At 34.3% G+C, this 27810-nt stretch overlaps 1 protein-coding gene across 1 annotated transcript in view; it reads left to right on the top strand.

Moving 5' to 3' along the window:
* Positions 1 to 27810, top strand: part of Sema3c (semaphorin 3C) — a 159668-nt gene that overhangs the window by 118794 nt on the left and 13064 nt on the right. Inside the window, exons 13-14 of the mRNA XM_076835128.2 lie at positions 20372 to 20460; positions 24765 to 24806. Coding sequence (XP_076691243.2) covers positions 20372 to 20460; positions 24765 to 24806 — 131 coding nt within the window. The remainder of the gene's footprint in view (positions 1 to 20371; positions 20461 to 24764; positions 24807 to 27810) is intronic.

The raw sequence follows: 27810 nt of genomic DNA, 5'->3' as shown, positions 1-27810 counted from the left end.
TTTTTATTCTTATACCTAAAATCCCAGATTTGAGTCTTTCATCCTCACATAATTTCAACTTGAAATTTCAGAAACCAAGAATCTTCTAAAATGTGCTTTTTGATGTCCTCTCTCATGCTTAATTATACCTGAGGTTTCATTGGTCCCCTCTTTGCTTGCTCAACAGCTAAGGAATAATTCCCCTTACCCAGACTACCGATGTCTCACTCTACTCTCAAGTTTTACTCCTACTACCCTGTCATCTCCAGGACCTTTGGTACCAATTAAATCCTTAATCACTTTATTCTCCACTGTATTCTACACTGAATCTTGGCTTAGAAACCTTGTACCATGATATAACATGAGATGTATATCTCATCTACTGCCATCTCTACCTGATTGCTGATTTTGTGTCTTGAATATTCTTATAATAAGAAAATGCAGTCTTCTAACCAATGTGATATCTCTCACCTCTTTGCATTGTTTGGCATTATAGAATCTCTCTTTGCCTATTGCTTAAGCCTTGTATTACTATGTAAATCCCAAATTTCCTGGCTGCGCCTTCCCCATTAGCTGGCTTCCTCCTTGCTCATACTTGTGTGTATATCCAGAGGTTGTGTCCATGGTCCTCTTCTTTTTATATATTCCTTGGCCATCTCATTTATTCATTTAGCTTCAATTATCTATTCTGTGCAAACAAATCCAAAATGTGTGTCATTAGTCCTTGCCATTTTCTAAGCTCAACATTTGAATTTACAATTTACTGGTAGATAACACACATTGTGTAACCCATTAACATTGCAAACATCATGCTTCGAACTCAATTTATCTTCTTCTAAGACTTTCTAATCAGCACTTAATCCATTCTCCCATTTTGGTATTCACAACTGCACATTCCTCTCAAGTTTCTCTCTCTCCTTGGTATATCTTTCTCTCTCTCTAGGTATATCACAGAACCTGATTAACTCAATAAATATTTGTCAAGATAAAATAGAAATCATAACTATATTCATCGTTACGTAGGAAATATAAGGAATTCATGAGTGCCCATGAAAGCTAATCTTGACTTGCATATAAGCTACATTCTTCAAAAATGTAGTCACCATGTAAATTGCTTTTAGACTCAGCTCAGTTCATCCAATATGGAGTTTGCAATTTTAAAAAATATTCTTTCCTGAAGCAAAGTGGTAATTGCATTTCACCTCTCCCTAATGTCTTGTATTACCTAGAAAAGAAGATTGTTTTCTTTTTTTTTTTCTTTTGAAGCCTGTCTTAAAGGTGGACTTTGATGCCACAGTTGGATTGCTTTTTTTTTCATAAAATCTACATAAAATATGTAGATTTCATGGATGGAATGTTGAAGCCTTTTAAATCTTCAGCAATGTTTATTCAAATAGAAGATAGTATGAAACATGCTTTTGCACAAATTCTTTGGCTTTTCTTACCACATAAGTTTCTGGCACCTTTATATAGACTTTTTAATGTTGGTATTTAAACATTTGTGTCACTTTAAAAAACAGTATTTAGGCATATGTTTTCAATTGTAGTGGGAAGCCATGCTAATGATTACTTGCAAAGCCTCATGAGTGTCTTGGGAATTTTATCCTAATAGGAAAGTGCGTGCCATGACAATGCCTCTGCCAACAGCATCTTTCTGAGAGATGGTAACTCACTTAACCATTGATCCTTTCCATATTGTCATATCAGACTGCACTCTAATTTTAAAACATTGATTTCAGTTAACCTGAAACTCTACCACAAAGTATATTGATATATAATATATGCTGCCCAAGTAGTTCTTGGTTTGCTGGTAAGATTTCTTCCAAAAAGAATTCTCTGTCCTTGCCTGTCACCAAAAGGGAAACTTTTAGTCTTTTCTGAAATGGCTTTTGGAAGAATCATAGATCATCATCCCAGGATTTCTTAGCTTTATGTATTTAAATGGAAGAATAAAGCATTTCTTGGGTGTTGCCAAATTCCCAAGAATAAGAGAGCCCTCCAGCTGTTATAAATAAATGATGATGCCCCAATATGGCCATAATGTAGGAAGCTTCTATTCCAACATCCCTTTTGTATTATCATGAGACATTCAGAAGAATTCTGTGAAAGCATCAGTAGTCAAGGAAGATGCCACAGGAAAAACTTGTGTGACAGTTCATTGGAATGTAAGTAGGATATAATGTAACCGTATGCAGTATGGATATTATGAATGATTTTGAAGCTCACACGGTTTCTGTGGTAGCATGGTGTTGTATAGGCTGGATGGCTGGTAAATGTTACAATTTGCTCAATACCCAATAACTGTGGCTGAGTCTGAGATGCTGGTAACCTGGATTTACACTCTCATCTGACTTCTCAGATTGTTTTCCATGTGCTGCCAGATGCCAAGCAAAAAAAAAAAAAAAAAAAAAAAAAAGTGAGTGGGGAAAAAGAAGGAAGGGAGGGAGCTTTGTTCCTTAACTCTTATGAATGGCATTGCCCATTCACTTACATAATTTCTGTGACTGCTTTTGTGCTACCATAGCAGAATTGGGTAGTTGCCACAAGAGACCTTTAGCCAGCAAAGCCTAAAATATACACTGCTTGGCCTGTACAGAAAAAAACTTTACTGACCTCTGTTTTGGTTGATAGTTGTAATATTTTATGAAAATAAACCTTCTTAAAGAAGCTATTTTCGAATATGTAGAGGTAACACAAGGATTCATAATGTTCGCAAAATAAACGTTTGTTGTTTTATCTTGAATTATTTTTTTTTTTTTGTTTTACCAAAATTCAAATTAGAAGCTAAAAATACTTAATTATTTTCTCACTCATTCCTGCTACTACTTCAAGAAAGATCACAGGTTGAAAATAAACCATTATTTATATATATATATATATATGTATGTATATATATATATATATATATATATATATATATATATATATATACATACATATATATATATATAATGCTTTATTTTATTCTGTAATATTTATTAAATTTCTTATTTTTCCTTTCATTCACTCTGCCTTTTCTTCTTTTTTTTTTTTTTATCTTTAGAAAGGGCTATAAAGCAGCAGGCAAGAGCTCTCATAGGATTAGCATTTCTATTTTAACTCTGCCACCTACTATTTAACATCCAAGCCATTTGTTCAGAGCAGACAGTATTGCACTGTCAAGAGGTTTTTGCCCATTTTCCTTTTGCTTCTGGAGTTATGAAAATATTTAAGCGTCTGGGTCAGGTTCAGACACATTCTGTCAAATTTATATATTTAGCACTATGTATGAATCAGAATGACATGTAGCTTTTGATGAAAGAGTGAGAATACTCTTGTGAATGAGTGTTAAAGGTTTAGGATGATTTAGTATTATTATGATTTTTTAATGTAGGGTCAACATGTATGGTATTCTGCCAAAATTCTTATATTGTATATGCTCTTTCAAGCTTCTTATTAGCTTCCGTTTAGCTGGGTGAAGATTAAGTTGGAACGCTGGCTCCAGTAAGCCTTTTGAAAGTGTGGAGTTTTGAAGTGTGTGCCACATATGTGACTAAAGCTTTAAAAAGCTTGCCTTGCAACATTAGAGGATAAGTAGCTTCCTAGTAACTTGTGGTTCTGGCAGTGCAGCTCTTAAAATGGCACAGCTAATGAACTGCAGAGCCAGGAATTCTGATTTTTAAAGAACTCCCTAAGATGCTCCACGTACAATTTGATAGCTAGAGTAGTTCATTTGAGTTTGGGGAAAATGATTTTATACACACACACACACACACACACACACACACAATTATGTATGTATATATACTGTCAGTTGGAACCTTTGCATGACTGTCAGTCTAAGGATGATGTCTAGATGTCCCCTTCAATTATGAGTAAGGGGAAAATCTCTTTTTAAGTCACTGGTTTTTAATAATATTGCAGGTAACTGCTTTCCAAAGCAGAATCTGGAAACTTCTGAGTTTACCATGGACTCTGGAGGGATTTTCACAGCAGGCAGCACTAGTGGAACAGAGTGAAATGATGGCTGAATTGACAGGAGAAAAATGATAAATCATGGTGTCATGACTGCTTGATCATGCAGAAGAGAAACAAAGAGGGATATGTGAAAAAAGAAAAAAAAAGAAGGAGGAGGTGGAGGAGGAGGAGAAGAAAGGAAGGTAGGAGGGAAAGAAGGAAAGAGAGAGCCCATAGAGTGAAAGCTAGTCCAGAGACAAATGTTCTCATTTAAATTTGACCTTAAAAACTTAATTTAATTAAGTATCTGATTACTCCCTGAAAAATTGTTTCAAAAAACAATTTTTTTTCCTTTTATGCCACTCCTCAGAGATCTTTTCTTTCAAGAACAGTAAAATCTCAACATGATGGTTTCATGAATTTTAGTATTCCCACACTGCTCAGATTATCCACTTAATTTTTTAGTATTCTGATAATGTAATAAAGTATACTTTTCAAGCTTTTGGCACGGGTACTATAATCATGCTAACTTTTGAGGTATAAGAATTATCTCTTCCAACACTTTGTAAGTACTCTACCAAGAGCTGTAAGAATGTGAGTGGGCTGGGTGGTGGGTGGTACAGGTGCTTATCTTCAATTCTGGAAAGACAGTATCTAGAGGAGTCCATCACTTAATAAGGATGATTTGAATAAATGAGTGAATGATTTGCACCTACTGTCCTCCACTGCATTCTGATAGAGTTAGGGTCACATTAGATATGTGATAAATAATACTGCTGGAATACAAATCAGTCCAATTTCACAGTTTAAACATTTATCCTCTTCATATACTACCTCACTTGCCATCACTGCTTTACAGGCTTTTCCATTAATGATTTTACTTCATTTCTGTTTCTCATTTTACAATGAAGAAACTGTTTATCACCTATGTCAAGATACACTTCTGATGTGGTGACGTGCACCATTCGCATTGGCCTTCCTTAGTTTGAGTGATACCGTTCACCTAACCCGTCTACATGTTGTCAACAAGTCTTGTATGTTAACAAACTGCATCTTGTAAGATTAAAGAGAAGATTTGGACAGATTTTGCCTTGAAACACACTAGAGAGGGGACTGAAGCTGGTAGGATGTGGCTGGAGGAGGTGAGTCATTGGGGGCATGAGTTTGGGTTTTTGTTTTGTGCGGTGAGGAAAGTCTCTCTCTCTCTCTCTCTCTCTCTCTCTCTCTCTCTCTCTCTCTCTCTCTCTCTCTCTCTCTCTGCTTCTTGGTGACATATTCCCAGCTGCTTTCCTCCATCGCACCTTTCTACTATGATGTTCTACCTCATCTTGAGCTCCAAGGAATGGATTCAGCTGTCTATAGACTGAGACCTCTGAAACCATAAACCCTCAAATAAACTTTTTCTCCTCTAATTGTTCTTGTTAGGCCTTTTGGTCACAGCAGTGAAAAAGCTAACTAAAACGGATGAATCACTGAGTTTGTGCACATTAAAATTTATCCTAAAAAGGGGCTTGAATCTGTGTCCAAAATTTCTTACATTTTCACCAAAACACACATAAAACTCTTTTGTCATGCCTCTGTTTATTTAGTTGATAGATTTGGAGGATTTCAGAAGATCCTGCAAGGACACAGTGCCTCTTAACAGGAGAGATGCAAAGATTTGCTCTGTGACATTGGCTCATTTTCTATACAATCACATATTTCTCTAGATGACTTCAGTACAACTACAGTGAAATCTCTTGCCTGTGTGTTGCCTCTATTTAACTCTGTATTCACATGAATGTAAGACAATTTTCTAGCCTGAAGAAACTAATTTATGAAGTCTATTGTCTGTGTGTCAAGAATAAATAGCCACACTATGTTTTTGTTCTTGATGTGCTGCCAAGTTTCCCTGAGGCTGACTTGGCAGCTTTTGTCCCTACAAGAAGAACTCTTAGCCTCCTGCACAGCCAGACCAGGCCTTCTCTGTGACTGCCCGTAGGAGGTCTATAGCTGTCAGTTGTACTCGTGGTTTATGTGAAAAGCCAGCTTTATTTTTTTTTTTTAATTGAACTGGGAAGAGTTCAAATTCTAGGAAATGGAAGGAAATGTTTCATTTTAGAATGTGAAATGTGTAAATTGGAACAAAAAGAAATTGGAGGTTTTGAGGTAAGTCTGTGGCATTAGAATCACATGCATTTTACATTTCATAGTTGAATGCTTATTTTTCTTGTTCATTAATGTGGTAACAGAATAACAACCCCTACCCCAGAATTTATTTTCTACCACCTAATTTTCTGAATCTGTAGACATGTTATTTCACTTGGCAAAAGGGACTTGCAAATATATATATGGTATTGACCTTGAGATAAGGAGATTTTCAGAATTGTCTGCATGTGCATCAAATCACATAATGTTTTGCAACCAAAGGGAGATGCGACATTGCAAAACATGTTAGAGAAATGGGACTTTGCTGGACTTGGAGATAGAGGAAGGGAATCAAAACCAAGGAAGTAGGTAGTCTTGAAACTGGAAAAGGCAAAGAAGCAAATTCTCCCCAGAATACCCAGAAAATTATGCAATCTCTCGAAACTTTGATGCAAATACACTGAGATCTGTGTTCGATTTCAAACTTGCATTGTTTGAAAACAAAATCGATGATAATCTGTTTAATACAACCAGCTTTTAAATTTTAGCTTGATTGATGTTTTCTAAAGAATTTTTAAAATAAAGATTAATCAATTATGTGTTTTAAAGGTTTGGTGAAAGCCTTTACTGATTAGTGCAAAATGTGATGTTTCTTTCATCTGTTTCACAATTAGAATGGAATATGATGGTTATGTGTCACAACCATGCTATTGATATTTCATTAGAGTTTATTGAGCCTCTTGGATGCCAGGGCTTATGAAATATAAAGATGAATCGCAATACCACTTTCCTGTATGGATCTTGTATCCAGTGAAGGAGACAAGTCAATCTGATTCAATAAGTGTCTATTGAGCCTTGGAGTGGCTGCCTGACATGTTTTAGACAGTTTTCTATTATTGCATAACAAATTGCCACATTATTATTAACTTGCAACCACACAGCTTTATCATATTGCAGTCTCCACAGATGTGGCTAAGCTGGCCTCTCTTTTCATAGTCTCACAGGTAGCAGTCTGTGTAGGCTAGGCTGCATTTCTTCCTGGAGTTCAGTGTCCTCCTCCAAACCCACATGGTTTTTGGCAAAATTCAGTTGTCACAGAAATGAGGCCCTTGGCTCCTTAAGACCACCCACAGTTCCCTTCCACATGGATGTATTCATTGGCGATTCAAAACTGACTGCTTCTTTAATGCTGGCAGAATTTCTTCCTTCAGTATGTTGATATGGGGTCTCACACAATGTGGAATAATTGTGGTATTGACATACCATCACCTTTTTTTTTTCTTTTTGGTATCTGGAATTAACCCAGGAGTGCTTAACCATTGAGTCACATCCCAAATCCATTTTTTTTTTTTTTTTTTTTTGCAGACAGGGCCTTGATAAGTTGTTGAGACTAGCCTTGAACTTGTGATCTTCCTATCTACACCTCCCAAGCTGCTGGGATTACAGGTGTTAGCCACTGCATTTGGCCACCTTGGCAATTTTTCTGTTGGTTGGAAGCAAGCCACATGTTCTACCTGCACACAAGAGGAGGAGTTATACAGGCTGTGACTCATTAGGGGCACTCTAGAGTATGACTGACAGTGCCCCCACACATTTTAAACAAACCAATTTGGCAATGATGTGGAGGATATATTAAATCAAAACAGGAAAGAAGACTTTTGTATGTCATAGGCATGAAACGATGAGTTCTGTGACAGGATATGGGAACAGAAAGTTGAGAGGGATTTTCTGGTTCAAGAACTATGTAGGAGGAGGAAAGTACCAAATGGTAGCAGATTCAATTGTGGCTTGATTTGTGAATGTACAGTTTTGTAAATAGGTAGAAATAAATGTCATTGGCTGATCAAGGTAATAGAAAATCGGCAAATAGATTTGGACAGTAATAAATTCCTATTTGAACGACACGCCTATGTGTCCTTTTATGTATCAAAGACTGAACTGATCACCTAAAATTCATCATTAACACCTCAAAACAACCCAGTGATATGAAATTATTATCCCTGTTTTACAGTTGTATAAACTAAGACTTTGAGACATTAAATTGCCTGCTTGGAACTGTGAAGCCATTGGAAATAAGTAATTAAATTCAAGCCGTACTCTGTCTCACATTGTGTTGAAGATTTGTTGGACTATCCAGTAGATAAGTCAAAGAGGGTGTCATTGCAGATACTCTTCAGCAGAGAGGGTGCTAGAGATCAGAGATACAACGAAGGTGATAGCTGAAACCCCTGGCAGTGCTGACCTCACACTAGGAGGCTAGGAAGAGATGGACTTAACCCTGAGAGCTCAGTTAAGGGAGAGAAAATGAAGAGTATTTTCCAAAAAGATGGACAGGGAATGATCATGAAAATAGTCAAAGAATAAAAGAAAGTAACTTCATGGTGACATTGAGAAAAGACAGTAGCAGGCAGCAAGAAGCAGCTGTCACGATCATCAGATGTGGCCTGATCCTATCTGAGTGTTCTTGTAACATGCTACTTTCCTCACTGTTCTGTACTCTGAGATACTAGTAACATTGAGAATCCCATTCCACATGGAAATAGAGATCCGAATAGACAGAAGTCAGAAGGTGCTAACTAAACTTCTAATAAACGGTGGGTTGGGAGATAGTCAGAAAGGGTAGATCATCTTTATCTGGGCACCCAGAAACATAGATGTTCCAGGATAATTTATGCAAGGGATTTAAACTTTGAAAACTAATGAAGAGAGGTCTGTTTTATCATAAAAATGGTTTGGGGAAATTGGTTAATCAGTGATCATATAATTCAATAATCTTGGATGAGTAATTCTTTCCCCAAACAGTGATGAATAAATAGAAAGTGTTACCCCAGTTTTGCATGTTTGGAAATTTAGTTGTAGTAGCTTGTATAGGATCAGGAAAGTCTTACAGAGTATACCTGCATTATTCAAGGTAAGTTGATTTGTTTAAAATGGAAAGCTAAATAAAAGCCTTGCTTAAGGCAGTGCAGTACAGAATCCTGAAATGTGTGCTATGTAGCTTTTATTAATTTATAAAATCCTGAAACATAAATTGTAGTGACTGCTTAGACTCTGAGGATTCTTTAGCAATATCAACAGGAAATAATTGTAATAACCTATAAGGTAATGGATTATCACTTGAGGTGCTACAATATCATAATGTTTTTCTTAATCCTCAGAGATAAAATGTTTCTAGAACCAGAAAACACAAATATACTAATTTTAAACTTATTAAGCACTTTGATGTGTTAGAATAAGTAGATATTTTAAAGAGGACAGACACCACAGTTAAATAAAAGAATAAGCTCAAGTTTTAAAAGGGGACATTTTTTTTCTGCTCCAGATGTTTTGGTTGTGCCTCAACTAAATCAAAACATAATTCAGCCACTCTTCATTATCTAATTACTAGGTAAGTAATATTATTGGTCTTCAGATTCTTTTTGCAACTTCATCATAGAAGTCTACTTTTCAGTTAACTGGCCTAAAAGTAGAACTGAAACTTTCCATTGCAGTAAGGGTTATAAGCTTGTTTGTGTTTACCTGTAGAATTCTAGGTCAACATGTACAAGCGTAGTATGTAATTAAAATTTTCAGAGATTCTATTCATAATGACCATTTCTAATTTTGGTTGGGATTTCTCGAAAACCATGTTAAATACAGAATTATTCGTTAGGATGAATTTTAATATTATTCTTTGGTAAACTGTAGGGCAAAATAGGGAGCATTTTGGTTTTGGCTAGAATATTATTCTCTATCATTTATCAGCTGTATAACTTTGAGCAAACATCTCTAAGCCTCCTTTCCCTATTTCCACCTATTTTACGGGCTTATTTTAAAAGGATAAATGAGATAAAGTCTGCAAAACTGAATGTACTGTTTAGTCATTAGTATGCATTTAATGGGTGCATAGAGGCATATCATGTATATTGTTCAATTAGTCAGCTTTTTCACTACTGTGACAAGAAGACCTGAGATGAACAATTTTAGAGGAAGTTAGTGTATTTGGGGGCTCAAGGTTTCAGTGGTTTCAGTCCATAGATGACCCACTCCATTGCTCTGGACCCCAAAGTGTGGTGGAAAATCATGGCAGAAGAATGTAGTGGAGGAAAGCGGCTCAGGAAATGGCACCAGGAAGCAGAGAGAGCTCCACTCACCAAAAAAAAAAAATAATAATAAAATATATATATATATATATATATATATATATATATATATCCCCCATTTACTAGATATAAATAATGAACAGAACATATAAATGCCTCTCCTTTCGTACAGCTCCTGTTCCTGTAGGAGGAAACAGGCAGTGAGCACTCTACATGTAATTAATTTACAATGTTGCCCAAATTTGAGTAGAAACTCTACTAAGAGAACCTGAAAGCATAAAAAGAAAAGAGAGAGAGAGAGAGAGAGAGAGAGAGAGAGAGAGAGAGAGAGAGAGAGAAATGAGGAAGGGAGAAAAGGAGGTAGGTAAGAGGAAGCAAGAGAACAGAGAGAACTTTAATGACAGATCATAGACCAATCTGGGGTAATTTTTGAAGGATTTCTTTTGTTTGTACATAATAAGTTAAAGTACAGCATTCATATAGAAGAAGAAGAAATGGTAAGAGGCAAAGAACAGGAATAAGGAAATACAATTTCATACCATGCAGAGTAAAATTAATTATATTTTCTGTAGTTTTAAGGAAGGATCACATAGGCTTTCTCCTTTAATCTTGAGCAGACTTATCAGGTATATAGGGCAAATACAATATCCATATTTTATACAGTAAGAAGAAAGATTACAGGCCACAAGTGTTATCAAGTTTATACCGTTTGCATCTCCAAAAAACAGGAGAAATGGCTATATGGATATCACTCATATATCTATTCAGCAACAATGTAGAAATTGCTTTTTACTTGAATGGTATTGAGCAATAGTGTTCTGTTCCTGAGTGCAAACTGCTAAAAGAACCATTACCATACATGGTCACCCACGTACCTGGAATTCAGCTCATAGGGAGCAATTCTAATTAGCAGTAGCCCTTGCAATGTAAGTGCTGTCAGGAAAATATAATTGTGGTTTCCTGGATTAGTAGTTTAAGCAACTTGGCTTTTGATGATTTATATGCTACATTCTTAAAAACAAGAACTTGATTTCAGTCTATAGATTGAATTATAACTATTCAATTGTTATTTTTCATTTTGCTGAAGTTGCATATACTTATTATAAAAAGGTAGATCGTAGATTTTCCTTAAAAAGAGGAAGAAAAACAATTGTAGTTTACATTTCCTCACTTGAAACCAGATGTTTTTCAGGATTTACAAGTTCTTGAATAAGAAAGGTAATGTGTGCCTCTACAAAATGCCTTTCAGAACCTTAGACCACACCTCTAACAACACACAGTACCATGGGGCTGTTTCAATAGTGAAACAACAACATCTTCAAAACCCAGTGAAATAAATAAGGATCATAAATAGCTTAAAGTCAGCATAGGTCAGGATGTATGACCAAATTAGTTCAAGTCAGGACAGGTTTTGCCACCAACCAAACTAATTAAAAAAAATTTTTTTTTGAGTTTTAGATCTATGGATAAAAGATATTGAATGTGCCCACATTAAAAATAGAGAGCTATTTCCTATTAATATGCAGGTACTATACTATAAATACTGATTTTTTAAAAAAAAAATATTCTGCAAGATATCACAAATACCTCAGCCTGTTTTTGCAGGGAGGTACTTTTATTTTGCTGTCACTTAAGATTGTTGGAAGTGTTTTTTGTGTGTGTTCGTTATATTAAAAGGAAATTTGTTGGTTTACAAAACTGAAAAACACAGTGGTTTGGTGAGTTTTAGAAGTGACTTCATAAGGGCTCCAGCTTCTTTCTTTGGAATTAGTCTCTGTCCTCTGTAGGAAGGAGTAGAGGACAGCTTTGTCCTTATGTCAGCTCTTATCATACTGGGAAATGTCTACAGCAATTTAAAAATGCATATTTGCAAACCAAACTGGAAAAGGGTCATATCTGGATCTTGTTGTTCCTTCTTACAGATCTGAGTTTCCATTTTGTACTATTTAGCTACAGACTAAGACACTCTTTCAAGTGTGGGAGGTCTGCAGGCAACACATTTTCATAGCTTTTATTAATCAAAAAAATGATTTTGTCCCCTTCATTTAGAAAGAGTATTTTCCATAGATATGGAATTTTGAGTCTACTTTTTTCTTTCAACATTCAAAAATATCATTTCACTATCATCTACCTACCATCATTCATTTTTTCTCACAAAATGTCACCACTAGTTATGTTCTTTCTTTCTATGACCTAGTATCTTTCCCCTTTCTATCTCCCACCCACTCTCTTTCTGACTCTTTCTCATTGATTTCAAGTTTTTTTTTCCTATTTTTTATTTTCATAAATTTAAATATACTGTGCCAAAGTTTAGCTCTTTTTATATTTGTTCAAATTTATTCTCAGTAAATTCTTCTGTAATGCATCTTTTTCATCAGATTAGGAACGTTTTCAGTCATTATTTCTTTCAATGTTTTTCTTCCCCAATTTCTCCCTAATCTCCTTTGAAACTCGAACTACATACCTGTGAGGCTATTTGATGATACCACAAAGACCAGAAGACTCTGTTCACTTAATCTTTTTTCCTTCTTATTCCAGTCAAATGAGTTCTTATTGATTTCATTGACATTTTCCCCTTTCAATGCCAATTTCCCAATTTGCTGTTTAGTTCACAGTTTTAACATGTTATCATGGGTATTTTTGGTTCCAAAATTTCTATTTTTAATTAAGTTTCTTTCTCTTAACTCATTAAGATTATATCTTCTTTTAGTTTTTAAGCAATTTTCTTTTAATTATTTAATCATACTTATAATAGCTTTTGCTGTTTTGCCAAACCAAAAATCTGGAATGTCTTCCTTATTTTTCTTGATGCTTGATCGCAACTTCCTTTTTTATGCATAATGCTTTTTTAATGAATGCTGGACATTAATAGATGAAACCTTGACTTTGGATTCTGTTTCCCTCTTCTGAATAATACTAATTCTTATTACAGCAAGCACTTTATTAGCTGGTCACCGTTATCTAGTTTGGTCTAATTTCACTCTTTATTAGAATGCATATGTTCAAAGTCACTCCAATTTTGCAGGATTCCAGTCCAAATTCTTTCTTTCCATGTTTTCTTACATCTTGGGTATAGGTTCTATTAAGAGAGGCCTGTACTGGGTCCTACTCTAGCATTTGACATTTACGCTTAAAGACTCATCCTTTCTTGTATCAGTTGGATGCCAAAAGTTCTAAAAGGGTGTTGATGGGATCTGAATGAGGCCAGAACTCCAACTTCACCCCACATTGCTTTCCCTGAAGAACTACTGAATATATAATTAATCTTTTCCCTTTACCCCATAGCAGGTACAATCTGTTAACACTTAGTGCTCTCAGCCTGCAAAAATATTGCCCCAAATAAGCCACAGACTCACAGGGTGTTTCCACATGGATTTTTGAAATCCCCTGCAGGACAGCAATCCCTCCCTCTCCCTGTCTCCTACCATGGAATTCATTTCCTTCTGCTGCTCCAAATTTTCATATCTACCTCCTGATCTCAGTGAGACCTTCATGCTGTACTTAGACCTTAGCTCTCTGAGCCTCTATTGGAATTATTCCCAGGCAGAAAGTCAGTGATCACGAGGATTGACTTGTAAGTACTCTTTCTTTTAGTCTTCCACTGCCTGCTACCTATTATCTAAAAAGAATTGCTGCATTCAGTTTGGGCAGTGTTACAGTTGCTTACTACAAGAAAGTATTCTAGTGTCAATGGCTCCATCACGGTCAATGGCCATATTGTCCTTTAGAAAGACTTTCCTTATGATATTTCTTTTTTCTTTTTTTCCTTTTTGGTACTGGGGATTAAACCCATAGTCATTTTACCACTGAGCCACATCCACAGCCCTTTTTTAAATTTTTTATTTTGAGATTTTTTGTGATAGGGTCTCACTATATTCTTTAAGGCCTCACTAGGTTGCGGCAGCTGTCTACAACTTGTGGACTTCGTGCCTCGGTTTCCTGAGTCACAGTGACTGTAGGCATATGTTATCATGCCCAACTTCCTTATGATATTTCTGTTGAAAGAAATTGAAATCTCTTTTCTTCTTAAATCAGTGTCAACAAACTATAGGGTTTATCATTCATTTTAATGTTTGCAGATTTAGCATTCCTTTTGTTATTTCATAAGTCATAGATGTATATTTATTCATATAATATGTACACTCTGATTTTCAAAATATCTGAAACTACTTTATTATAATTTTGATTTATTTTTTATATTGTTTATTACATTGCAAATAAATTACTTTATACATTCGAAAAATGTAATAATTAACAAAATTTATACAAAAAAAGAAAATAACAATTAACAAATTTATATTGAAACTACCAATTTGGTACCTTCCTCTTTGATAAATATACACATCTACCCCCCCCCCAAAAAAGAACTAGGTTTAAAATAATTATATATTTCTCAATATTTAAGCAGACATATGTTTTTCTGTGAAGCTTATTAATATGCAACTTTTCCAAAAATTCTAGTCTTTGATCTACCATGGGAATCAGCATCTGTATTTTTAGTAAGTTCTCTAGGTGACTTTGAGTGAGGTAATGTGAAAGCCACACTTGGAGAAACTATTTGTATAATTCAACATGGCTTGAGGTGCTAAGAAGTTAAGTGAAATTAATGGCATTAGCAAACGAACTTGAAAGTCACTGAATACTTTATTTTCCTTACAATGCAGAAAAGCATTTTAACCTTTCTAAAAAGATTCTGCAGCAAAGAAGCCTATTGAACTTATGTGAACCCAGTATTTTCAAATTTATATGACCCTACAAACTATAGCATCAATACACTTTGGAAGATGCTGATTAGATATCTTTTATTGGCCCTGCCTTTGGAGGACCTCTCCTGAAATAGAGACACTTAGGATGCCTTTGGTGACCAGCTGGGGCTCTAACTGCCCCAGGGCTGATGTAAAAGGTGTCAACATCAGAGCTCCTCAATTACCTATTCAAGGCTCCCTGTGTGAAACTTACTGAATGTTAAGAAATGGTAATAAATGGCCTCATTTAGAAACAGGAATGCATTTCTTTTGTAACAGGGGCAACAGGAGTAGAATTACCCCCTTACAAGTAGATTCAGTACGCTACTAAAAAAAAGATTCAGTTTTATTCTCAAATTTTAAAAATTACTATAAAAGCAATGTATCAGCAGTATGGTAACCTATCAAGCAAATGACAGCTATTTAGAAAGGATATGTTAACGCAAAATAAAACAGCCATTTGTTTAAATCTTATCATAAAAGCTAACTATGTAAGATATATCTGGTCATACTTCATACCTAAAGAGCTTTTATTCGCCAGAGATTTTGTCAGCTCTTTTTTTTTTTTTTAATCTTTAAAATGTTTATTTTAATAATTGAAATACCATAAAATTATAATAAAGGAAGAGTTGCACTTAACAAGTATGAATTATCTTTTACAATTCTTGGTTTAATTAATAAATACTAGAATTGATTATCTGATAAAACTGCTATTTGAAAGTCATACAATGGGCTAGCTACCTAGGATGGCATCTGGGGACACTATGGAAAAGAGAGAAAAATTAGGAAGTGTATGGCATCTTTACTGAAGTGAATAAGGCTGCTTCTCACCTAGTATAAATTAATATTAATTGCTAACTCCTAGAATTACATCTGGCTGCATAATTATAGGGCGGTGCAAAATGAAAATTCAGGGTCCTTTGTTAAAAAGGTATTAATACTTTCAAGGAGGCAAAAGTGCATTAAATCAAACATGTAGCTCTTCTGAGCACAGGAGCTTCTGTGACTGTGCAGGGCACACACCTGTGAGGCTAGTCTGGACTATAGAGCTTTGATAGGTCAGTCAATCTGAGAAAGGGACCAACTGGATCTGATTAAGGAGGCAGTGTTTTCCCAAATCCAAAGGCAAGCACAGTTTGGCCCATCAGTTTCCAGGGTAACCCTCCAAGGACTGTAGTTTAAATGCATCCCAGGAGATAGATATACAATGATTATTCAAATGACCTGCTGAGTAATGAGCTATGTTTGATCATTTGTTTGAGACAGCCAACACCTACTGTTCTGTAAATGCATGCTGATCTCTTGGAGACAGAGAAAAGTTGTAAGGATTATTACTCTAATCCCTTGTATTAAAAAGAAAGAAAGAAAGAAAAAAAAAAAAACCCTAGGTAGTATAAAATAAATAAGACAGAAAAGAAGCTTGTCCAGGGAATTTTCTCTAAATATTTAATGAAATTAAAATCACTAATGCAAATTGATAAGTCTACTATGCTATGTTTGTGGGAAAATGCACATGATGCAGATCACTTCTAGGATTCATTCTGCTTACTCACATATCAATGTTTTCATGTACTCAGGGATTTATTATCTGTATACTATAAATGAGGAAATTGAGGGTTAGTAAAAGAAAGTGACACCGGCAATGTCAAAAGCTTAGTAAGCAGAAGACTGGATCTAAAAAAAAATAGCTTGCAATTATGGAGGGTACAATACGTAGCATTAACATTTTAGGCAATTTCTGTATATTATTCATTTAATTAGGACTTCTTCAAATGAAAGTGAACACACATTTTATGAGTTGAAAATTCTTCCTTTTGGGACACCCAGAAAGCAGCCCTAGACTGAGTTAAATTTGTGCTAAAATGATGTCAGAAATTATTTCTTCTTCTTTCAGTTCTGCTTTCCTCTGCGTCACTAGTTTTCAAATGGCATCTCTTCATATAGTAGCAAGTGTGGCTTCACTTCCTCCAGATGTGCAGGGCTTTCAGTCTCTCCCATACAAAGAAACTCCCACTTACCTAATTCCCAGAAAGAGATACCCCTGAATTGTTTCTATGCCTAATTCTGTGTGAATTCCAGAGGCAAGGGTGTGTCTCCTGGAGCTCAAGGTGTTGTTGCCAAAAAAAGGAGACATGATTCTGGGAAGGCTCTAGCAACACATATAACAGATATCTGTTATTACCTACATTTTACACACAAGGCAAGCAAGGCTTCAGGAAAAAGGGACTTTGCTTCATTGTAACTATATTGTAGTCATGTGCTTTTCCCAAGTGGATGAGAGCAATATCCCAATTCTACAGAGCAATAAAAAAAGATTTATAGTTATGAGGACATCCAAGGAATACCATTCTCACCATCCCTGGAAGGAAGACATTTGGTGACTGTATTATCATCTTCAAACGAAAGGGTACAGAGATAGCTTTATGTAGACATTAGTAATGGAGAGTTTTATGGCCATACTGGAATGCATATCTCACAATGACTAACATTTTAATGGGAACACACTTACTACTCAAAAAACCATAAATTCTAGACTGTGAACTTGTGAGTTCTATGCTTGTTTATCTTTGTATCTATACTATCTGACTCACTTAAGGCATTCAATAATTTCTTGTTGAGTCAGTGAGTAAAAATGGATGGATGATAACTTAAGTCTACTTATGTTTTAGTAATGAATAATACAACCTAAGGATGTCATTAAAGTATTTTATATAGGGAATTCATCATTACAAGATAAAAACTATTCAAAATAACAGAAAAGAAATAAATAAAAGTGGTATTCTACCTTCTCTAACTTTTATTGTGAATGAGTCAAAAAGGGTTTTCATTATCTTTAAATAGCTCATTTTATAGTTTTTCTTTGCAAAATATTTTATGAATGGTATGAATATAGTATCTTTAATGTGACTCCTTCCAGAAGAAAATGATGACATATAAAATTTTATTCTCATAGTAAGTTAAACATTAAGTGAACAAAATTTAGCACTTGCTAATTCTTTTTTTCAGTGTTTTTTTTCTTTTTTTTAACTGACAAGCAAAAACTGTGTATATTTTTGATGTTCTGTATGATGTTTTGATATATGTATATATTATGAAATGGCAAATCAAGATAATCACTCAGTTCTTTTCAGCGCTGGTAGTTCTATCTTTGAAAACCATTGCAATTGGGATAAACTTTTTGGCAATTTTCTTTGAAACTATGCTTATACTCAGCTTCTATTCAATCTCTATCCAAGAAAGAAGTCATTGCTATCATGGAGAATGGTAGCAATCCTTATGAACAGCAGCAAGAGACCCTAAAACTCCTCTTTTTTAAAAGAATGTGACATTTATGATAACATGACCTGAAGCAAAGATCTTGTACCCCATCCCCAATAATTCATTCAAGAAGTATTCCACGGGGGGCTATATGTGCATACACGCATGCACAGTAGCAAACAAATCTTGATGTAGCTGTCACAATTCCATCTCTTTTTTTGATTAGTGTTTTTGTTTTGTTTTGCTTTTTTGGTATGTTGTATTCCCTTGATGTCTGCTCTGCTCATTGTAATGGATTGTTTATAGAAAGTGAGGAGTACTGCCAGCCACATTGGTCCATTTTCAGTTGTGATGTATCTCTGCACAGCACCTCCAAGTGCTTCTCCACTTCCAATACATTACTTATCTTCCTAAAATACAGGGACAATTCTAAGGCAGCTGCTCAATGAATCAGAAATTTCAGAGATTTCAAATTATTCCTGGTGCCTTCAAAGCTTTGCAAGTGTTGTTTTTTTAGTATAAACAGTGGATTTTAAACTATAGAATGAGCTTTTAAACTTCTAAGATCATGCACTCATATGATGAACCCTCACAGGTTTTAGATATTATTCTGGCAACCTCTTTCTGTCTCACTTTTTTCTGTGTAATCTTGTATTTTAGTAAGTTTTTATATTTTTAGTTTCCACCATTTTATTTTTTTTTTGGGGGGGGTACCAGGATTGAAATCAGGGGCACTCAGCCACTGAGCCACATCCTCAGCCCTATTTTGTGTTTTATTTAAAAGCAGGGTCTCACTGAGTTGCTTAGCACCTCACTGTTGCTGAGGCTGGGTTTGAACTCCTGCTTCAGTCTCCCAAGCCACTGGTATTAAAGGCATGCACCACCACACCCAGCTGTTTCCACCATTTTAATGTTGAGTTTTCTATTAAGATTTTTTTTTTTTTTAGTCTTTCAATAAAGTTCCTAAAGAATAGACTGTAAACATAAAATGGGATCTTTTGTGTCAGGGTGACTCTTGCCTGTGAACTAGAAGCCAATCTGAGATGGGAGATTTGAGATTTGTAGTATTAATCACTAAATGATTCTTAGTTATAAAGTATTATATTATTTAGTTCAACTCTTCTTATCAATATTTTTAACAGAATTAAAAAATGCTGCATTATCTGTTGATAATAATACATATCTATAAATCATGAATTCACAGTGATAATTTGAAAGAGTAATAACTTGATGTTTATGATGCAGCTCATTAATAGTTTTAATGGAAATATATTTTTACTTCACCACATTACTCTCAACTTTAATCTCACATGACTAAATCACAAACAGGTTTTTATAGAACTAAATTCACGTTCTTGGAAGTGTACCATATTAGTAGGTGTGTAAAACGTTTATGTGACTATATGGAATTATCTCAATTGTAAATTTTGATCTAAGTAACATTTTCTGTACCCATTACACTTATTTAGGCATCAGTGTTTTTGTCAGTCTCTAGGAAATGTGAGTAAATTTAGTATTTGCTTTAGGTTGTTTTGCCCATCTAGTTTCACAATTTCACCCGCATTTTAAAACATCGAAAATGTTTTTCCAAAAGATAAGTGAATTTGTGGAAACAGTATGATTATCCTATATGTAAGTATTCACACCTGAATAAAGCTGTAGTAACATTTCTATTTAGAACCTTAGTTTGAAACGTAAGTGAAGCATTTTACCACGTCTAAACATTCACAGCTACAGATCAAATGTGAATTTTCCAGTACTAGTAATTTATTACATAATAAATATAAGTATTTGTTTACAGAAATCTTTCTTTAGATAATGAAATCATTATGTGCCCTTACTAACAAAATGGCTTTAGCATCAATTTACAAGGTTACTTTGGAGAAGCAAGTAATATTCTTAAGGACCAAACTTAAAGTTATACATTATGTTTCAAAAATATATAGTTTGTTTAGAACTGTAGATTATAGTCATTTGGACATTCTTTCCTTCTGTCATAGTTTTGACTATACCCAATTATGTGCAGGATATAAGATATTCATACTAGTTCCTTTTGAATGTTATGTAATTTCAATTTAACTATATGAGATTTGGAATAAATTCCTTGTAGTTGCTCAACCTTCAATATATTTTTGATGACCAAGTACATAAATAATAAGTTCTAAGCCAGTAATCTTATGTCTATATGCCTTTCTTTCCCCTAAAAAAATATAACATCTCATTTTTTTTCTCTTTTTAATTTAGATCGGGGGACTGTGCAGAAGGTGGTGGTCCTTCCCGATAACACCTCCACCAGTGGCGAGCTCATTCTGGAAGAGCTGGAAGTCTTTAAGGTCTGATCATCACTTCTGTTAATCTCAGAATATGCAAAAAAAATGCAATTCTTTAATCTTACAGCCACTTGAGAGGAAAAAAATATTTGATAAAAGATCAAATAAATGAATGTCATAAATTTTTCAGGGTAGGAAAACATCAGATAAAATGAGAAATATAGAACAAATATTTTTGTGAAGTATTTTCTTACACTTCAAGTTATCTTAACATAGAAGGATTCCTTTTTTTCCCAGCTGTCATCACAACTGGAAGAATTTTGGTCATCATTATTTTTAAAAAATGAGTTCTTGTGGTCAAGGTCTACAAGGCTTGGCCATGAAAGAGCTTTTATCATTTTCTTCACAAGCCACTGAAACACAAATGCTTTCACATTATTGATTGTTAGATAAACTTTCTCATATTTTTGTGACCAGTAAGTTCAAGAAAAACTGCTTTTTCTCTTGTTTTATTGCTTTTAATTCAAATGTCACTCTTTTTTAAGCATTGTTATACTTTGCCTCTTAATACTTTATGTTCTATCATCTGAATTTGAAATTTTATTGTTTTATTCTAGCTTTCCTTGAATTTGGGATTTTAAAAACAGTAGAAGAATAATAAGACAAAAAAAAAAAAAAAAAAAAAAAGGAAAGGTACACGGGGGAAGTGTAGTTCCTTAAGATCTCACCTGGTTGAGGGAAAGGACCTTGTTCTGTTCTTTATCTTTGGACCTGGTTAGCCCTTTTCTCCTTATGGTACCAGTCATTGAAGTTAAAGTGGTCTTTCTTATCTACATTTGGAAAGGTGGGGAAATAACAGAAGGAGGATTCATTAGAATAGCAAAGCAACTGTGGAGTGGATTCATTCCTGCTGCAGACCTTTATTTCAGCTAAACTAACTAAGAAACAAGGGCTCAGGAAATCAAAAAGATCACAGTCAACCTATGACTGAGTAGAAGCAGCACTTCAGAAATCCCAGAAGCAAAATATTCCTAATCTAATGAATTGTTTGGCTGGGTTGAGTGAGTTTAGAAAGTCGTGACTCATTGGTACACATGCCCATGGTCACTGAAAATGCTGCATTATAAGTATATAAATGGTTAAGATATAATGCTTAGATTTTGCTAATGTTAAGTTTTGCTAATAAATTTTTTAAAAAAGAAATACAAAAAAAAAAAAAAGAATCAAGTGAAATGAAGATGTGAGAAACTCTGCCAGATTTCTCAGCATGTTATGAAATTTAGGGTTTAATGCCCGGCTCTTTGGCATTGGATTCTTCAGGGAACTATATTAAAATTGTACTCATAAAATAATATCACCTGTATCTGTTCAGTCTTTCCAAATTGATTGTTTCACTAGATTCACCCAAGTTGCATTATGTAGATAGTTTTGTCTTTTTGTCTCATACAATGCAGTAGAGACATCTTGACTAGCCAATATAATATAATGTACCCTACTCTGGAGTTTTCTGAAGATAACATAGATGCCATATTGTTGCACTTAATTTAAAATACTGAAATGTCTTGGATTTAATCAATAAATGTTAATTAAGTTTAACACAAACCCAAACATATCTGTATGGAAAAATCTTAAAGAAATGTGAGTGATTCTATCAAGTGAAGTACTTATGGTCTGTTATGTGAGTTATGCTGTTGTTATCATTAGGAAGAATAAACTCTCAGGGGAAAATCAGAATCAGTCAGAATGCATGTGGGGGACATCAGCCCAAGAGAGCCACTAAAACATGTTTGAACTTTCATACTGACACATGTGTCGGTGATTCATATGGCTAAATCAGGAGATGCAGTTACCAAATACAGTAGCTGTCATCAAAATGGTGTTCTTGTCACATTTTCTTGATGGAGGTAAAAATAATTGGGTTTTATGATATACCATTTGGGGTATGTAAAGAAATAATGTATTTAAATTGAAAAAACAAATCCTAAGTCTAACGGTCACACTGATATACTGCAGAAACATCAATGTAACTTTTAAAAACCTGGTACTTTGTTTTTATATGATGAAGAATCATAATCTTCTCTTTTATTTTTATTATTATTATTTTTAGAAGTAGAATTTGATGATTTTTTTATTAGTTACACATGACAGTACAATGATCTTGACATTTCGTACATTTGAATCAAATGGGGTATAGTTTCTCATTTTCTGATTGTACAGGTTGCAGAATCACATTGGGCATACAGTCACCTATATACATACAGCAATAATAATGTCTATTTTATTCTGCTGCCCTTCCTATCCCCTCTTCTCCTCCCCTCCCCTCCCATCATTTCTCTCTACCCAATCTAATGTGACACACTTTTTTTCCCCCTCACATCGTCATACATGTATTCTGTATAACAATGAGGGTCTCCTTCCATCTTCCGTGCAATTTCCCTTCTCCCTTCTTTTTCCTCCCACCTCTCTTCCCTATTTAGTGGTAATCTTCTTCTCATGTTCTTCCTTCCTATCCCATTTTGAGTCACCCCCCTTATATCAGAGAAGATATTCAGCATTTGTTTTTTTAGGGATTGACTAACTTCACTTAGCATAATCTGCTCTAATGCCATCCATTTCCCTTCAAATGCCATGATCTTGTTATTTTTTAGTGCTGAGTAATATTCCGTTGTGTATAAATGCCACATTTTTAAATCCATTCATCTATTGAAGGGCATCTAGGTTGGTGCCACAATCTAGCTATTGTGAATTGTGCTGCTATAAACATTGATGTGGCTGTGTCCCTGTAGTATGCTCTTTTTAGGTCTTTTGGGTATAGTCCAAGAAGGGGAATAGTTGGGTCAAATGGTGGTTCCATTCCCAGCTTTCCAAGGAATCTCCATATTGCTTTCCAAATTGGCTGCACCAATTTGCAGTCCCACCAGCAATGTACAAGTGTACCCTTTCCCCCATATCCTTGCCAGCATTTGTTGTTGTTTGACTTCATAATGGCTGCCATTCTTAATGGAGTGAGATGGTATCTTAGAGTAGTTTTAATTTGCATTTCTCTGATTGCTAGAGATGGTGAGCATTTTTTCATGTTTTTGTTGATTGATTTATATCTTCTTATGAGAAGTGTCTGTTCAGATCCTTGGCTCATTTGTTGATTGGGTTGTTTATTTTTTTGTTGTTTAACTTTTTGAGTTCTTTGTATACTCTAGACATTAGAGCTCTATCTGATGTGTGAGGGGTAAAAATTTGTTCCCAAGATGTAGGCTCCTTATTTACCTCACATATTATTTCTCTTGCTGAGAAAAAAACTTTTTAGTTTGAATTTGTCCCATTTGTTGATTCTTGGTTTTAACTCTTGTGCTATAGATGTCTTAGTAAGGAATTTGGGGCCTGCCCCCACGTGATGGAGAAGAGGGCCAACTTATTTTAATACTTTTTTTTAAAATTTAAACTTCTCCATATTTTCTGAAAATCAGTTTAGGTTCCCTAAGCTTAAGTTTAAGGTATGACTATTAGTAGTTGCCTACATGGCTATAAGCAGCAACCCTTTGTGGTATGTGTGTGTGTGTGTGTGTGTGTGTGTGTGTGTGTTTGTGTGTTTATAAAGGACAATCAAAGATTAATGCAATTGAGAGTTAAAGATGCCACTATTACTTTTTCTAACTGTAAATACTTGTAACTTCAGGAAGCACAAAAATTTGGGTTACTTTAGATTTTGAGAGCTTGCAACCATTTAACTTACCCAAATAAGTCTTTAAGATCTCCATCAGGTTATGAGAAATTTAAGTTTAAGTTTAAAAGGACTAATAATGTTTATTAAGTAGAGTTATGAATAGAGTCACTTTCAAAAGACTTACTATTTCAGAAAATTCTTATGTTCTTTCACTCATTCACACTTACCAAAAGAAACTCTTTGCTAACAACATTCCTTTGTTTTCAACAATGAGAATTAATTAGTATGGTTCAGCCTAATACATCTTTCCAAAACACTTGGCAGGTAAACAATAGTGTCTTATGCAGAGTACTATGGAGAAGTCAGATGAGGTGCACAGCCTCCCCACCCATGTACCCAGATCCAATTCATATGCGATGTTTCAAGATACACTTTTCTTGATTACTTTAAGTTTTTCAAACTTTTACTTTTTCTAATGCCTGTAATGATAAATGGGTTAGAATTACTATTTTTTTTTTTTTACAATTTAGGCATGTATTATATGACAAAGCCATTTCTAGTCCCAAAAGAGAATTGTACTTTATTGAAAAATATATACATGTAGTGAAAAACAATGAGATTTTGAGTTTTTATTTATGAAAAATTTAATATAAATGTGTTTTAAGGATCACATGAGAAACTAACATGATGTTTTCTATTCTTTTAGAATCATGTTCCCATAACAACAATGAAAATCTCATCCAAAAAGGTAAAAAACTAAATCAGTTGGTGTTATTTGCATACTAAGCTGTTTTGCCATTATGAAAAATATGTTGTATAATTCCTGAGAAACTAGTTTTACTATTAACAAAATAAATGATACAAGTTAAAGTATATCATAAAATCATCTTTATTTTGATGTGGAATTTAAAAGGGTTATTTTTATGGAAATTTACAATCTGTGATTGTAAGACTGAATTTGTTTATTTTTGTATAAAAGTTCATCAGAGCAGAACATATATACAGAAAGATAGTTCAACATTTTGTATATCTTATATTCTCAAATATTGCAGTGTGTAAAGCCAACTAAAATAAAAAATAATCTTTTTGAAGGAAGAACTTAGCATAATGTTTGGGCTACTATAATATCACAGCATTCTCAGGGGCTTGGAATGAGTAATCAATCTGCTTTTGAGTGCATACTCCTGTCACATGCTTGAAATGTGCAGAGCATTCTCTAAGGGTTATTTTTAAGGAAATATTATTTCCTAGGACTTATACATGTCTAAAAAAATTGAATGTCTCAAAATTAAGGTCTCAGGATTATAGGAAGAAACATTTGACTATGGTTATCAAAAATCTTCTAATTAATTTGTTTTTTCCTGCAGAGGCAAACATACATTGGTCTACATGTACAAAATACATACCTGTGTAGCACCCAGAATTGTTATTGTAAAAGTTCTAAGGGGGCAGAATAGTGTAGTCAGAATGGAATAAGTTTCAGAGTGGAGTTGTGATGCTTTGGAATCCCAAGCTGACTGTAAATTTTGGACAAATCAGTTAATTTCTCTGTCCTAGGTTTCTACATCTGTAAGGTAATGCCTTACTCCACAAAGGATTTGATTTATATAAATTGTCCAAAATAATGTGGGTCCTCAGCAAATGCTGTCAAAGCATACGACTTATTTTTCTTGGAATCCAGAATAAAGATTTTATGTGTTTGCACAACTGATTACATAATTTTAGTGGTCTTTGCCACATTTGGTCTGTTAGAGATGATGGAGTATTGTATAGTTAGTCTTTCATTCTTTTCACTTAACTAAACTTTATAAGAAAAAATAAATAAGGTATAAGGGAGCTAAAGATCTCATCTGTAAAAATGTTTGTGTGGTGCATAGCAAACATTTTCCCAAGTAACAAGAAGCCATTTGTCATTTTGCCTAATGTCCTAGGGTGCTGATCCCAAGTCAGAATTGTCTTTGAAGTCTGCAGGGAAGCCCTTTGTTTACAGCAATCTAATGCAAAGAGAAAATATAGAAGCAAAATTCAAAATGGATACAAAACCATTTGTGTGGCATCTCAGTCTTACATAAAATTACAGGTTTCAACTTACTTGTAGTTCTCATAGTACATTGGTTTCCAATGTCTTAAATTGTAGATATTGAAAACATCTCATTACAACAGTTAGATACAAGGCAGGCGTGCTTATTTGACTTTTTAGAATTCATTTGCATAACAGCTTACTGCATTATTTATTCAAGTGAGAAGACTGAAAATGTGAAGGACATTTTATATATGTTTAAATACCATGAATTTGCTACCTTTCCTGATAGTCATTCTATTTCATTATTCATTTTATGACATTATTTTCAATTATTTTTGTACTTCAAATAACAGAAAATAATTGGATTAATAAAAAGTGAATTATCTAGGATGAAACTATGTGCATTCGAATTTTCTTAGCTAAACTAGTGTGCTTTAAACATTTTAATGAAGCTGATACATTCACTATATAATTAATGTACTCAATAAACATTTGTTTCAAATGTTCCTGGACAGATGTTTATTGTTAAAATATCCAGTAACGTTCTTGTAATTTGAACATTTAAATGGCAATCAGTCAATTTTAGCACAATTTCAGAAAAATCAATCTATCTGAATAAAATAATTATATTAGATATAACAGAATGAGGTATAATTTAAATGATTTAGTAGAATTGAAAATTTATAGATGGGTAGTCTATTGATTTGTATTTTCCTGCAACTACAATTAATTAACATTCATTGAACACTTACAAGACACAAACTGTTCCAAACATTTTATGTGTTGGGAGCCCCTACAACATTTATCTCTTACAAAAACTATGGGCCAAGTGCTGGATTATCCCAATTTCAACAATAAGGAAACTAAGATTCAGAAAAGTTACACAGTGGGTTTGTGGCTGAGCTGAGATTGGGACCCAGGGAGTCTGCCCTACAGAACTTTTAGAGCCTGAAATACATTCAATTCTTAAAAGTATATGTGTATATGGGAGATGCTCCCTCACATCTACATCTCTTCAAGTTTCACCTTAGAGTTTCTGTGCTGACTTCAATTATATCCTATCAGTCATTTGGAAAAGAAGGAGTGTCACTTAGAGACTCTTTCCATCAACTTCTGAGAACATTCTTATGCACAGATAAAGGCATTGGAGTTGTACGCTCTTGACACCCCACAAATGAGGGAGGGTAAAATATTTATTCATGACTTCCCTGAGGTGAGGAAGGTCACTGGGTCATGCAGAAAGTCTAAGATATGTTTAAATATAAATGCTGACATTCTCCTAAATAATTTTAAAATAGTTTTAATGAGTACTATGGTACTTTCAAAGACATTTTTCTTCATTTCATCTAATATTTACTATCTGCTATTTTTCTTCTAAACTTAAAATGTCCTTTATTTTGTTTTATTTTCTGTTAAAGTACCCTTTCTTTTAAACTCAACATTTAAAAATTTTCGAAGTAATGTGTTGCCAGACTTGAAAAATGAGAATACTTCCTTGTGCTTTGCTGAGAGCATTCAGAGAAAAGAAAACACCGTAATTTAAATCTACAATATATTAGCTCACATCTGAGTGAACAATGAATCCCAATGTCTAAAATACATTACTGTTGTACATGGTGCTCTGAGCTTTTCTTTTTTAAGCAGGAAAGTGGTAATGCTATAGGCATATTAACATAAGAAAATTCTATTTATTTTGGCTTATAGCCTTGTGCGCTTTGCTTCTCACTTT

The sequence above is a fragment of the Callospermophilus lateralis genome, chromosome 1 (genome assembly GCF_048772815.1).
Source record: "Callospermophilus lateralis isolate mCalLat2 chromosome 1, mCalLat2.hap1, whole genome shotgun sequence".
Taxonomy (NCBI): domain Eukaryota; kingdom Metazoa; phylum Chordata; class Mammalia; order Rodentia; family Sciuridae; genus Callospermophilus; species Callospermophilus lateralis.
Note: the sequence above shows the minus strand (reverse complement) of the source record. Positions and strands in the feature narration are given on the sequence as shown.